General features: G+C 30.6%; 2 protein-coding genes and 1 pseudogene across 2 annotated transcripts; 2 read left to right on the top strand and 1 right to left on the bottom strand.

Annotated features, from left to right (window-relative positions):
- Nucleotides 1-433: 433 nt before the first annotated feature.
- Nucleotides 434-2,618, bottom strand: LOC130967221 (GDP-fucose transporter 1-like; annotated as a pseudogene).
- Nucleotides 2,619-2,741: 123 nt separating this feature from the next.
- On the top strand, nucleotides 2,742-5,131 carry LOC130967220 (magnesium transporter MRS2-4-like). Its single transcript, XM_057892035.1, has 4 exons — nucleotides 2,742-3,057; nucleotides 3,454-3,896; nucleotides 3,979-4,248; nucleotides 4,853-5,131. Exons 1-4 carry the CDS (start codon nucleotides 2,742-2,744, stop codon nucleotides 5,129-5,131), a joined length of 1,308 nt encoding a protein of 435 aa, XP_057748018.1.
- Nucleotides 5,132-10,115: 4,984 nt separating this feature from the next.
- Nucleotides 10,116-12,675, top strand: LOC130970352 (magnesium transporter MRS2-4-like). The gene is made up of 4 exons (XM_057896421.1): nucleotides 10,116-10,621; nucleotides 10,914-11,356; nucleotides 11,593-11,862; nucleotides 11,995-12,675. Exons 1-4 carry the CDS (start codon nucleotides 10,252-10,254, stop codon nucleotides 12,271-12,273), a joined length of 1,362 nt encoding a protein of 453 aa, XP_057752404.1. The 5' UTR covers nucleotides 10,116-10,251; the 3' UTR covers nucleotides 12,274-12,675.
- Nucleotides 12,676-13,355: the final 680 nt, after the last annotated feature.

Below are 13,355 nucleotides of genomic sequence, written 5' to 3'. Positions count from 1 at the left end.
GTAGGAAGTATTGCAGCTTGGTGGTACACTCATTCTTGTTGCATTCTTGGGACAAGGGGTTTAAACCCATGTGAAATATTTTAGAAAATTTTTCAAAAATCACAAACCATGATACTTGGCAGCGGTCGAACCAGTGTTAGGTCCAATTTTAATAACTATAGTTCAATAGTTTAATTATAGTGCATCAAAAATTTATGTATTTTTTTAGTTGAGGAAAAAATTATTATTTGTAGTTTTGTACTTTGAACTTTATGTGGTATGACAAAAATATCAAAATTTTAATTTTTTTATTTATTTTTCAATAAAATTCTTAAATTATTTTTATTCTTTATCTTCTTTCACAAATTCTAAACTTTTATAATTTTCACCACCACCAACCCTTTTTTTGATTATCACCACTTCTTCTCTCTCTCTCTACTGGCATCACCCATTGTCACCCCCTAACACTACCATCATCACCTCTTATCATTATTATCTTTTTTTTTGTGGGATCAAACACGCATTCAAAATCAAATTTCAAAGCATTGAAAATTTTAAAATTATTACTGGTAAGAAACCAGAACAAGGCCGCAATCATGAGAGACAAAAAATGTTGTACAAAACAAAAATTCGAGCGTTCAACCTTAGATTCATGATCATATGCTTGTGATAAGATAAGTAAAAGTCAAAGAATAAGCAGTAAGAATAAAAACAGAATCAGTGGTAACATACCCCGTCCGACGAGGATAACAACGAAGAAGAAAAATGTGTACACTTGGAGGGACAACACTAATGGCGGAAGATAGTGTCCACAAGGGCTACGAAGAGAGGGATGAGAGATCGGAACACGATGAAGGTATCGACATTGGTGTGGTAAAGGAGATTGGTGTTGGTGAAGATGACGAGAAAGAAGATGAGTGCGACAGAAAAAAGCGCTTGGTAGTGTGAATAGTGAAGGGAGTAGTGGTGGAGGAATCCTAATTTGTCGATAAGGTAGACGCCGAGAGCGGAAGTAAGGTATTGGAGTGCAGTTAAGAGGTCGGGGTAGTTGAATTGGATGATGGCGAACTTGTTGATGATGGTGAGGAGACAATGCGTAACCGACCACAAGAAAAGGGGATTCTATGGAGAGGAGGGAGGGGAGGCAATAGTAATTAGAAAGATGTTGGTAGTGGTGAAAATTGAGAAAGTTTAAAATTTAAGGAAGAAAATAAAATGTGGAGGTAATTTAGAAATTTTATTAAAAAAATCAATAAAAAATTTGGATTTGGATACTTTTGTCACACGAAATTTATCTTTTATGAATACAACGTTAATTTCTTTGTTTGATGGATATTTTTGTCGACATCCGCAAAATTCATGGGTACAAATGATAGTTTATTTGTTAGTTGAGTGTTAATATTTTAGATACGTAATCTTTCAAAATTTGTGTTACGCACCCAATTTTTTATGATGTGTACCGAAATTTTTATATTGTATATATTTTGTTTGTTGAATATCAATGTTTTAGATATATAGTCATTTAAAAATTTGTGTTGTATATTAAAATTTTGTGTTTTGTATCAAAATTTTTATATTGTGAATCAAAATTGTTGTGCTCTAATTTTTTGAATATATATATAAGAGAAGAATATGAAAAAGACAACAATGATAATAATAATAAAAAAAAGATGAGAAGAGAAAAAAAATCAAATAACAAAAAAGACTTAAAAAAAAAAGAAAAAAATGACTACGATGAAAATGATATTGTTGAATAAAAAAAGTTGCAGAAAAAGAAAAATAAAAAAAACGTGCCTATCTAATTTAGTTGAGACTAAATAAATTATTTAGTCACATAACTTTATTGATTATTCAATTATTGATACAATAATAGATTAATAGTTCTTTTGTGTTGTAACTTGTAATGTTATAGCAAATTTGAATAGCATCGCTATTTAGAGCTCATTTTTAACCGTATACCTTGCTGCATCATTTATATCTACAATGAATGATAATTGATGAATCAATACACCAGTAATTTAGTTCCACAAATATATGATATTCATTTAGTCTTTCAAAAATAATTTACATCAACTTGATTCCTAAATGATATATGTTTACATAGTTTGATTTCCCAACATTTTTTTTTACGTCAATTTAATTAATTTTTTAAAATTTACAAGTTAAATTAAGTGGATAAATGAGTTAAAAAAAAAAAACAGACATACCAGACTAAATCACATCAAATTATTAAAAAAGTTGAGTTATATTAAAATAAGAGAAAATAATAAATAAGTTATTAATTTGTTATTTTGATAATAAATAATTTTTTTACTAATTAAAAGTAAAAAAAATATTTCTTATATTTAAAAAAAAATCTAAGTTCTTACGAATAATTTATTTGTAGTTATATATTTTGAATAAAAAAACTTAAATATTTTTATTTTAGAAAATAAAAAATATTTTTATATTTTTAATTAATAAAAAATTTATATATTTTTAAATTAAAACATAAATCTATTTGTCTTTTCCTGAAAGAAAGAAAATGAATAATAAATTAACAAGCAAGTCTGTTTCCGTTTTAGCGCCATTTTACTAACTAACTAACTAACCAACCAATTTAGCTGTTTGAGCTTCAAGACGCACATCACACCTCTCATTCAGCTTATCGGATGATTCAAATGAAGATAATGTTGATGATGATGATGATCGATTCGATGAATTCTAATTATTATTCAATCATCAATTAATTACTATTATTATTTTTTAACCAATTTTCAACCATGGGCAAGGGCCCCTTCTTCTTTCGCCGCTCCGCCTCTCGCCGCCGTCAGCGGAAGATCGTCATTCCGTCCGAGTCTCCTCCCCCGCCGCATTTGTCGCCGCTCGGCAGCGCCATGATCGCCGGTGGCGGTGCCATTTCCATGACGAAGGTCAAGAAGAAGGCCGGCGGGGCGAGGCTGTGGATGCGGTTTGACCGGACAGGGCGGACGGAGCTGATGGAACTTGACAAAAACGCCATCATTCGCCATGCCGCAATTCCCGCCAGAGATCTCAGAATCTTGGGCCCTGTTTTCTCCCAGTCCTCCCATATTCTTGGTAATTTTCGATTTATGGTTTCTGTAGTTGTTTTGATGGAACCAATTTAGTTTATTGCAATTTAAAAATTGAAATTCGCATTATGCCTTGTACATTTCTCTCCATGTGTTTGATCATTTGCCACTTTTTATGCACCCTTATGCTATGATTCATTGGCTGCTGTATTGTAAGGTTAGGTATAATATAATTTTATGAAACCTTGTTGTGAAGAATACAAGAGGAACATTGAACTATCAATTCTTCAACCGCAAGTAACATACTGATGCTTACCTGTTCTCTGTTGTTATTCAAATCTTTTCAGAATTGTAGAGTACAATGGTTAACTCGCATTTGAAGTTATTATGTTGGTGATGAAGAACGGAATAACATATTAACATGTATTTTTCTTCTCTGCAGCTAGAGAGAAAGCAATGGTTGTTAATTTGGAGTTTATAAAGGCTATAGTCACAGCTGAAGACGTGCTATTGCTTGATCCTCTACGCCGCGAGGTTCTTCCATTTGTTGAACATCTCAGGCAACAACTTCGACATAAATATCAACCTAAACTTAGTGGGCCTGCAGGTGAACAAGAAAGCGAAATGCAGGTTTCGGATGGCAGACAATGGTTGCCAGTGCCAGAGTCTACTGAAGGGTTGCAATCTGAGCTTCCATTTGAGTTTCAGGTTTTGGAGATTGCTTTAGAAGTTGTGTGTACCTCCCTGGAATCAAGTGTGGAAGACCTCGAGAGAGATGCTTACCCTGTATTAGATGATTTGGCCAGAAATGTTAGTACCAAGAATCTTGAACATGTGCGAAGTTTGAAGAGCAATGTTACTCGTTTGTTGGCACAAGTGCAGAAGGTACAATGCACTGCACCATATTCTGCTTATCTTCACATTTCTAGTGCTGCCAGAACCAAGGATTCTCCATGAAATTTTACAGGTACGAGATGAAATTGAACATCTGTTAGATGACAATGAAGACATGGCGCAACTATATTTGACAAGGAAGTGGCTGCAGAATCAGCAACTTGATGCTCATGTTGGGGCCACACCCTCAAACCACCCTGCTAGTATTCGTCAAATTGGTTCTAAAAGAAGTGGAAGTCTGGTAAACTTCACCTTTGGAGAAGAGAATGACGTGGAGGATTTGGAGATGTTACTTGAGGCATATTTTATGCAGTTGGATGGAAGTCGAAACAAGATATTGTCGGTAAGTGTTCCTATAAACAAATTCTATTTGAAACTGCCATTCTATATTTTGATTCTATGATACTATCTGATTTGGATTATATGGTTAGGCACTTTTTGATGATAAATTTTCACATTCATATATTCTATATGTATGACTTAGTATAGACAAACACTTATCATCCTTAATGTAGTTAGTAATAATATGGCGATCATTTTATTTTCTCTTGTAATGAGGATGGACAGTATCTTATTTTATTTTAGTTTCAGTTTACAAGCTTTTTTAGAAACTAATTAGATTTAGCCCTCATTAGGGGACATCAAATTTTTGTTACCCTACTATGAGAGACAATGCATACCGGAAAGTGGTATTGGTAGCTTTCAAATTTGTCTTAAATTCAGAATTTAGGAAATATGCTATTGTCTAGCTGATTTCCATTTCTTGTTTCTATTAAATAAGTAGAAATAATGCTGTTATCTTCATCACCAATGGCGTGAAAGGAGGAAGCAATTTTATGTTGATGGATCATGGACCAAGATCATGAGTGAAACATTAAATTGTTGAAATGTCAGTTAATTATTATTTTAAGAAGCTTGCACTGTTGCACATGTGTTCTAATTTGTAGGTTAGGGAGTATATCGATGATACAGAAGACTATGTCAACATCCAACTTGATAATCACAGAAACGAACTTATTCAGCTGCAATTGACATTGATCATTGCCTCATTTGCAATTTCTATTGAAAATTTGTTGGCCGGTACATTTGGTATGAACATTCCTTGTTCACTATATGAAGTACAAGGACTATTTTGGCCCTTTGTTTGGACCACAAATGCTGGTTCATTAATCCTTTTCTTGCTTATAATGGCATATGCAAGATCCATAAAATTGCTTGGGCCATAATTGTAAATTTGATACCCATCGTTGGTTTGTTGTTACAATTGGCTATACGAATCTCAGCAATCAATGATATGAGGTACAATATAATTGCCTTGTGAAGTTTGTAATTTCATTTGATACAAGTTTTGTTAGTTGGTGTTTTCGGATGTTCCAAACTTCCAACATTGATTGACACTGTACTGTATACTGGTATAGGTGATAGCCATTGTAATTTCTCACTTGCCAAATTTATGGGGTCAAATAAATATGTTTCTTGTTATTATCAGTTTATATAACCACACAATGTGAAGATTTTTTGGATAATACAATCTATGTGAAAGTTAGTAGCTCAGTATATGGATCTTCAAAGAACTATATGGTATTATTTTTCGTGTATGTCTAAAGCGAGCTCAAGAGTTATGTGCTTATTGAATGAGCCACACTTATATAGGCCATTAGATCTTATTAGATGAAAATCAAAGGCTAATATAAAAGAAAAGATGTCTAAAACGAGCTCAACCATTATGTTATTGAATGAGCCATATTTATATAGGCCATTAGATTTTATTAAATGAAAATCAAAGGCTAATATAAAACAAGAGCATTGATGGACTCTAATAAATATAGAATATTCTAGTACATAAATAAATGTTTTAAATGGCAATACTTTAATACACAATACTTTAAACAGCAATAAAATCTTTTATTCTTTAATAATTAAATATAAAATATATAAATATAAAATATATGAGTATTTTTTATTTAATAAAATTAATTATTATGCAAAACTTTTTTTATAATATTAAAAAATTATATTAAAATAATATTTTAAATATTGACATAAAAATATAAAATCATTAAAATTTATTTTATAATACTTGATAAATAATTAGATTATTATATTCAAAATTTATTAACTAACTACTTTTATTAAAGATATTATTATATAATATAATTTTTTATAAAAATATTTTTAAAAAATAATTTATATAAAATATTATATATAATACATGAAAATATTTTTTTTATTTTTTTATTTTTTTTAGAAAAATAGAATAAATAATATAATTTTAAATACATACCTAAATAAAAAAGTTAATATTTTCATGTATTATATATAACGTTTTAAATAAATTTTACTTTTACAAATATTTTGATAAAAAATTATATTATATAATAATATATTTAACAAGGTAATTAGTTAATAAATTTTAAATATAATAAATTAATTATTTGTCAAGTAATATAAAATAAACTTTATTTATTTTATATTTTTATGTTGTAATTTAAAATATTATTTTAATATTATAAAAAAAATTTGTATATAATAATTAATCTTAATGAATAAAAAATTTATATTTTTTGTATTTATATTTTATATTTTTTAAAACAAATTTTTTTTATCTTTATATAATAAAATATGTGATAATCTTCTTTTATATATATATTAGGGGTGGTGAAACGGGTCGAATTCGTCGGGCCGACCTGCCGAACTTGTTAAAAAATGTGGGTTGGGTTAGAATTTGAAACCTATCAAATTAAAAAAAATCACTAAATTATGTATATATGTTCCAATTATGTGACTTTATTTATTTTATTTTATAATTTCTTATATATGTTTAAATTATGTGACTTATTTTTTAAAATAAAGATAGTTCTATTGACAAATATTATTTTAAATAATTTTATTGAAGTTAAAAATTTTAAAAAATAATAAAAAGTTATATTATAATTTGACTATTTTTTATTTGTAATTAATTGTTTAATTATTATTTTTTAGTTAATTTTAATTAATTTTATTTTTCAAAAAAAAAAAAGTCAAACAACTAGCATTTTGTACCCACCTTAGTTGGCGGGGCGGACCGGCCTGTCCCGCTTAAGGTGCGGGCCTAGGTGAGGCGGGGCGAGTTGGGGCGAGCCAGCCCGCATTGCCACCCCTATATATATATATATATATATATATATATATATATATATATATATATATATATATATATATTAGGGGTGGCAAGCGGGGAAACCCGCCCCGCCCCGCCTAGTGAGGCGGTCCCAAAATCCTAGCCCTCCTCGCCTAACGGCGGGCTGGCGGGCCGGCGGGCATAGCCCGCCAAATATCATCTTTTTTTTTTACTTTTAACTATTAAATAATATATATAAAGGCATAAAAAAATCTCTCATATTTTTTACTTTTAACTATTATAATTTCTAAAAGTATAAACAAATTATAATTTTTATATTCACAAACATTAAAGTCTTTGTAATTATAAATATCTAATAAATATAAATATAAACTAAGTTTTCATCCAAAACATAATTATAAATATTGTTCCCAAAGCAAAATAAACATAATCCAAAATATGATTATAAATATTGTCTCTAAAACAAAATAAATGTAATCCAAAACACTCAATTTTTATCTTCATTGTCTTGTAAGTTAGGTTGGGGGAAATTGGGTTTTGGCAAAAAAAAATTGTAAAATACCCATTGCTAAAAAAAAACTAAGCCCCGCGGAAAAACCTGCCCCGCCCGCCAAAGCCCGTGGTTTAAGCGGTGTGGGTTAGGCGGGCTTTTACTATTTGGCGGTCCCAATTTTCCAGCCCAACCTGCCTTTTTGGCAGGTTACGCGAGCCGATCGACCCGGCGGGTTTAGGCCCGTTTGCCACCCCTATATATATACTATCTAGTAATTTTTTTATATATTAAATAATTATAATCGTATAATAACATTGAAATAAAAAAACATATTAAATCTATTACAATATAACTATTTAAAATATCATTTAACATAATCTTTTAATATTATAAAAAAAATTTGCATAAAAAACTTGCGGATTTGGCGAATTCTTTTAATTTGACCGATTTCAAATCCTAGTCCGACTCACCTTTTTTAGCGAGTTCGGCGGGTCGGCCCGACGGACTCGACCCGTTTTGCCACCCGTAACATATATTAAGAAGATTATCACATATTTTACTATATAAAGGTAGAAATTTTTTGTTCTAAAAAATATAAATTAAATAAATGCAAAAAATATAAAATTTTTTATTCATTAAGATTAATTATTATGCAAAATCTTTTTTATAATATTAAAATGATATTTTTAAGCTATAATTAAATATAAAATAATTAAAATTTATTTTATATTACTTAAAAAATAATTAGATTATTATATTTAAAACTTATTAACTAATTACTTTATTAAATATATTATTATATCATATAATTTTTTATCAAAATATTTGTAAAATTAAAATTTATTTAAAAAGTTATATAAAATACATGAAAATATTAATTTTTTTATTTAGGTATGTATTTAAAATTATATTATTTATTCTGTTTTTCTAAAAAAAATTGAAAAAAATAAAAAAATAAATATTTTCATGTATTATATATAATATTTTAAATAAATTATATTTTTAAAATATTTTTATAAAAAATTATATTATATAATAATATCTTTAATAAATTTAGTTAGTTAATAAATGTTAAATATAATAATCTAATTATTTGTCAAGTAATATGAAATAAAATTTTAATTATTTTATATTTTTATGTTAGTTATAGTTTAAAATATTATTTTAATATAATTTTTTAATTTTATAAAAAATTTTACAATAATTAATTTTAATAAATAAAAAATACTCATATATTTTATATTTAATTATTTAAGAATAAAAAATTTTGTTGTCATCTAAAATATTGTATATTAAAATATTATCATTTAAAGTATTTATTTATGTACTAGAATATTCTATATTTATTAGAGTTCATCAATACTCTTGTTTTATATTAGCCTTTGATTTTCATCTAATAAAATCTAATGACCTATATAAATGTGGCTTATCCAATAAGCACATAATTGTTGAGCTCGTTTTAAACATACCCTTATTTTTCAAGTTTGCATCTCTGTTAATAGTTTTTTTTTTCTTTTTCTGGTTAACCGTTTTAATTTACGGGCTCGCGATTCTACGTAAATTTATACATATTTTTGCTTTAAAAAAAATGTATCATACAATTAGAAGGTTTAGAATTTTAAATGCAAAAGCTGAGGCAGATCACATCCAAGATCCAAGATAAAAGTAAAAAAGATGGAGTCCGAACAAGGATAACACATCTCATCTCAGAAATTAAGTAATTAACAAGAGAGTTTTCATGCTGTCTTAGATTCATTCTACTTACGAGGTTGACTCAACTTATATTAACAATAAATCAATAATTATAAATACCGCAGCACTACTTTTTGAGTTTTTTCGCTAACCTAAATCAATGGATTAGTGACAACGCATAATTGCAAGTCTAAAAATCCCTTGTTAAAATCTTAAACTAAGGGAAGGTTTACTTGTTGGAGAGGTATTTGTATTTTCTTTTTTTAAAATACAATCACTTTCACTTTGTATTTGATAAATCAAAATCATATGTTTGTACTTATAATTTCAAAAAGTTAGAAATATTTCTTAAAGCACTTAATTTTTTGTAAATTAATTTATTTTATCAAAACTAAAAAAGTCTAATAAAATTTTAAACATTAATAAATACATAGATTTATCTTTAATTAAATTATTGATGCCAAATTGTATTCACAGTCAAAATTATTTCTCTATATTTATTATGGTTATTTTGAATTTTAAAGTTATTTTATCAAATATAATTTTGTTGCTTTTACTTATTGAAAAATATTTTCAATTTGATTAATCAAATAAACAATGTTATAATTTTTGTAAGAAAAGGAAATTTTAAGAAACTACTTGAAAAATATAAAAAATTTTATGGATGCGTTTGTTTTTTATTTAAAAAAATAATTCTATATAGTTAATAAAAACCGAAAAACTGATTTTAATCGAAAACCATTTTTTAGATTTAAAAAAAAAACTAATTATTATTATTATTATTATTATTATTTATTGTGGGGAAATTCTAGTCAAGTTATGTCAAAATTGGAAGGGTGGTAGTGTCATCTGTTACAAAGCTGCAGGCTTCTGCTGAGGCCTTATACAAACAAATTAGGTGTTTGAGAAAACGATGATATGATGTGATGTGTTGTGTGTGTCAGGCCTACTCTCCCAAGAATTCTGATTATTATTATTATTATTATTATTTAATTATCACTTAATCACTCTTATTAGCTGTTACTAATCAGGATTCAACCATGGGCAAGGGCCCCTTCTCCTTTCGCCGTTCCGGCTCCGGCTCCCGCCGCCGCCACAGGAAGATCATCGTCCCGCCCGAATCTCCTCCCCCTCCCACCTCCACTACCGCCTTGCTCTCCGCCATGTCGCCCGCTGACAACGCCAGTAACGCAATGATCTCTGGCGGCGGCGGCGGCGGTGGCGGTGCCATCGCGACGACGAAGGTCAAGAAGAAGGCCAGCGGAGCGAGGCTGTGGATGCGGTTTGATCGGTCGGGGGGGTCGGAGCTGGTTGAGCTTGATAAGAACGCCATCATCCGCCACGCCGCAATTCCTACCCGGGACCTCAGGATCTTGGGCCCTGTCTTCTCCCAATCCTCCAATATTCTTGGTAATTTCGGTTTTCTTCATTTTATCTGGCTTTTAGGGTTTCTGTGATTGTTTTGACTTCTTATGGAACGTTTGGATCTTGAAATTTTGTTTGGTCTTCGTATTGAAAGATTTCACTTTGATCATTTGCCATCTTACACGCTTGACGCTATGATTCATTGCCTGCTATACGAATAGGTTTGGTGAATTAGGATAATGATTTTGTGGAACCTTGTTGTTCAGAATAGGTTTGATTCACCTATGTAGCGTTCAACTATGAGGAAATTAGTTGCTTACTTCCCTGTTCTCTGCAGCTAGAGAGAAAGCTATGGTGGTTAATTTGGAGTTTATAAAGGCTATAGTCACAGCTGAAGACGTGCTATTGCTTGATCCTCTACGCCAGGAAGTTCTTCCGTTCGTTGAACAACTCAGGCAACAAATTCCACATAAAACTCAACCTCAACTTCGTGGGCCTGCTGGTGAACAAGAAAGTGAAATGCAGGTTCCGACCGGCAGACAGTGGTTGCCTGTGCCAGAGTCTGCTGAAGGGTTGCAATCTGAGCTTCCATTTGAGTTTCAGGTTTTGGAGATTGCTTTAGAAGTTGTGTGTACCTCTCTGGACTCAAGTGTGGCAGACCTTGAGAGAGGTGCTTACCCTGTATTAGATGATTTGGCCAGAAATGTTAGTACCAAGAATCTTGAACATGTGCGAAGTTTGAAGAGCAATCTTACGCGTTTGCTGGCACGGGTGCAGAAGGTACAATGCATGATTACCATAATCTTCTCCCATTTGTTGCTCCTGTTGTTATCCCTTTGTTTCTTTTTCCTTCTTCATTTGTTGTTAGAGTTGTCTCTATGCTTATTTTCACATTTCCAATGTTGCCTGAACCTAGAACTCTCCATGATAGGCAGTAGTTTTATCCGATGATGATTTCCATCAACCAAGTCGTATACCTATATCATTCTTAGGAATTTTATGGCCCAATTTTACAGGTACGGGATGAAATTGAACATCTGTTAGATGACAACGAAGACATGGCGCAACTATATTTGACAAGGAAGTGGTTGCAGAATCAGCAACTTGATGCTCATGTGGGGGCCACAACCTTGAACAACCTTTCTAGTACTCGTCGACTTGGTTCTACCAGAAGTGGAAGTCTGGTAACTAGTAACTTGGGGGATGATAATGACGTGGAGGATCTGGAAATGTTGCTTGAAGCATATTTTATGCAGTTGGATGGAACTCGTAACAAGATATTGTCTGTAAGTGTACCTATTACCAAATTCTATTAAATCATATCTCTTCATCCAAGATGTCAAGTGAAGCATATTGAATTCTGGAAAATGTTTTTTCATGATATCATTCTTGTGAAGTGATAAAGTCCTGATTTGCAGGTTAGGGAGTATATTGATGATACAGAAGACTATGTCAACATCCAACTTGATAATCACAGAAACGAACTTATTCAGCTGCAGTTGACATTGACAATTGCATCATTTGCGATTGTTATTGAGACTGCGATTGCCGGTTCATTTGGTATGAACATTCCTTGTTCACTATATCACGTAAATGGAATATTTTGGCCCTTTGTTTTGAGCACTTGTGCTGGTTGCTTCTTCATTTTCCTGCTTATACTGGCATATGCAAGATGGAAAAAGTTGCTAGGAACATAAGTGTAAATTGATATTGACCGTTGGTTTGTCATTACAATTGACTATACTAATCTCAGCAATCAGTGATTATAGATGCGAACATAGCCTGGATTACCTGTACTGTGAAATTTATAATAATCTCAATTTGTCACAAGTTTGTTTACTGGTCTAGAAAATAACCTCAAAACGTGTTTAGTAGCTCAGGATATGCATGATATCTTCATGCATGCAACTTACGAGGTTGAGTCAACTGTCCTTTTAATTTCAATATTCTATTTTTGGTGTCTTTTTTGGTTGAAAGACATCAAATATGCTCCGCTGCTTCTTTCTGTTACAGAACACCAGAAAGAAGAAACCATAACCACTATCAGTGCCTGAACAATATCAATGGATACAATTTAAAAAAAAAAAAAAAAACCAATAGTGAGTTGGATATCACATTGTAATTCTCCATATTATATACTCAATCTATTATTAATTAATGTGTGGTTTCACTACTTATACTTGAAATTTCAAGAATGTTTTAAATTTTAGTTAGAATTAGAATGATAATGATGTAAAGGATATTGAGATGTTGCTTGAGGCATCATTTATTCAGTTAGATACAGCTCCTAACAAAATATTGTCTGTAAGGGTCATATATTGATCAGTGTTAGATAGGTGTTTTCTTGTGGCCGGATTCTAGTTAAGTCATGCCATTGTCCAAATTTGAAAACTGAAACTGTCATGCGTTATTTTGATTCTATTATCAGTCACATTCCAATTTATACTATCCTCTCATACTTTTAGATGATGAAATTCATAAACAAAATTTATTTACATGCATGACTCGATCTGCACAATATCAGTTCCTTACAAGTTTTCAGAAATTATTTATAGCCCTCAATAGAGGCTGCAATTCTTGTTGGTCACTGTTTTAATTCAAAATTTTAGGTGAAGGAAACTCGTTTAGTTAACCAACTTGTTGGCCATAGTGATGCATGTACATTGAATTGTTGTAGTGTCAGCAAACTTTGGATTCAAACAAGTGTACCACCAAATTATGTGAATTGGTATTTTTCTTGATTCTTATTGGCTATTGATTTAGAGGTAAGGAAGTACAT

Source organism: Arachis stenosperma, chromosome 3, assembly GCF_014773155.1.
Source record: "Arachis stenosperma cultivar V10309 chromosome 3, arast.V10309.gnm1.PFL2, whole genome shotgun sequence".
Lineage (NCBI taxonomy): Eukaryota > Viridiplantae > Streptophyta > Magnoliopsida > Fabales > Fabaceae > Arachis > Arachis stenosperma.
This window is presented reverse-complemented; position numbering and strand designations above follow the sequence as displayed.

Coding starts and splice junctions, on each gene's coding strand:
- LOC130970352 (XM_057896421.1), top strand. CDS start 10,252: ATGGGCAAGGGCCCCTTCTCCTTTCGCCGTTCCGGCTCCGGCTCCCGC. Junction 11,357..11,592: donor TGCTGGCACGGGTGCAGAAG/GTACAATGCATG, acceptor CCAATTTTACAG/GTACGGGATGAAATTGAACA. Junction 11,863..11,994: donor CTCGTAACAAGATATTGTCT/GTAAGTGTACCT, acceptor CCTGATTTGCAG/GTTAGGGAGTATATTGATGA.
- LOC130967220 (XM_057892035.1), top strand. CDS start 2,742: ATGGGCAAGGGCCCCTTCTTCTTTCGCCGCTCCGCCTCTCGCCGCCGT. Junction 3,058..3,453: donor CCAGTCCTCCCATATTCTTG/GTAATTTTCGAT, acceptor TCTTCTCTGCAG/CTAGAGAGAAAGCAATGGTT. Junction 3,897..3,978: donor TGTTGGCACAAGTGCAGAAG/GTACAATGCACT, acceptor GAAATTTTACAG/GTACGAGATGAAATTGAACA.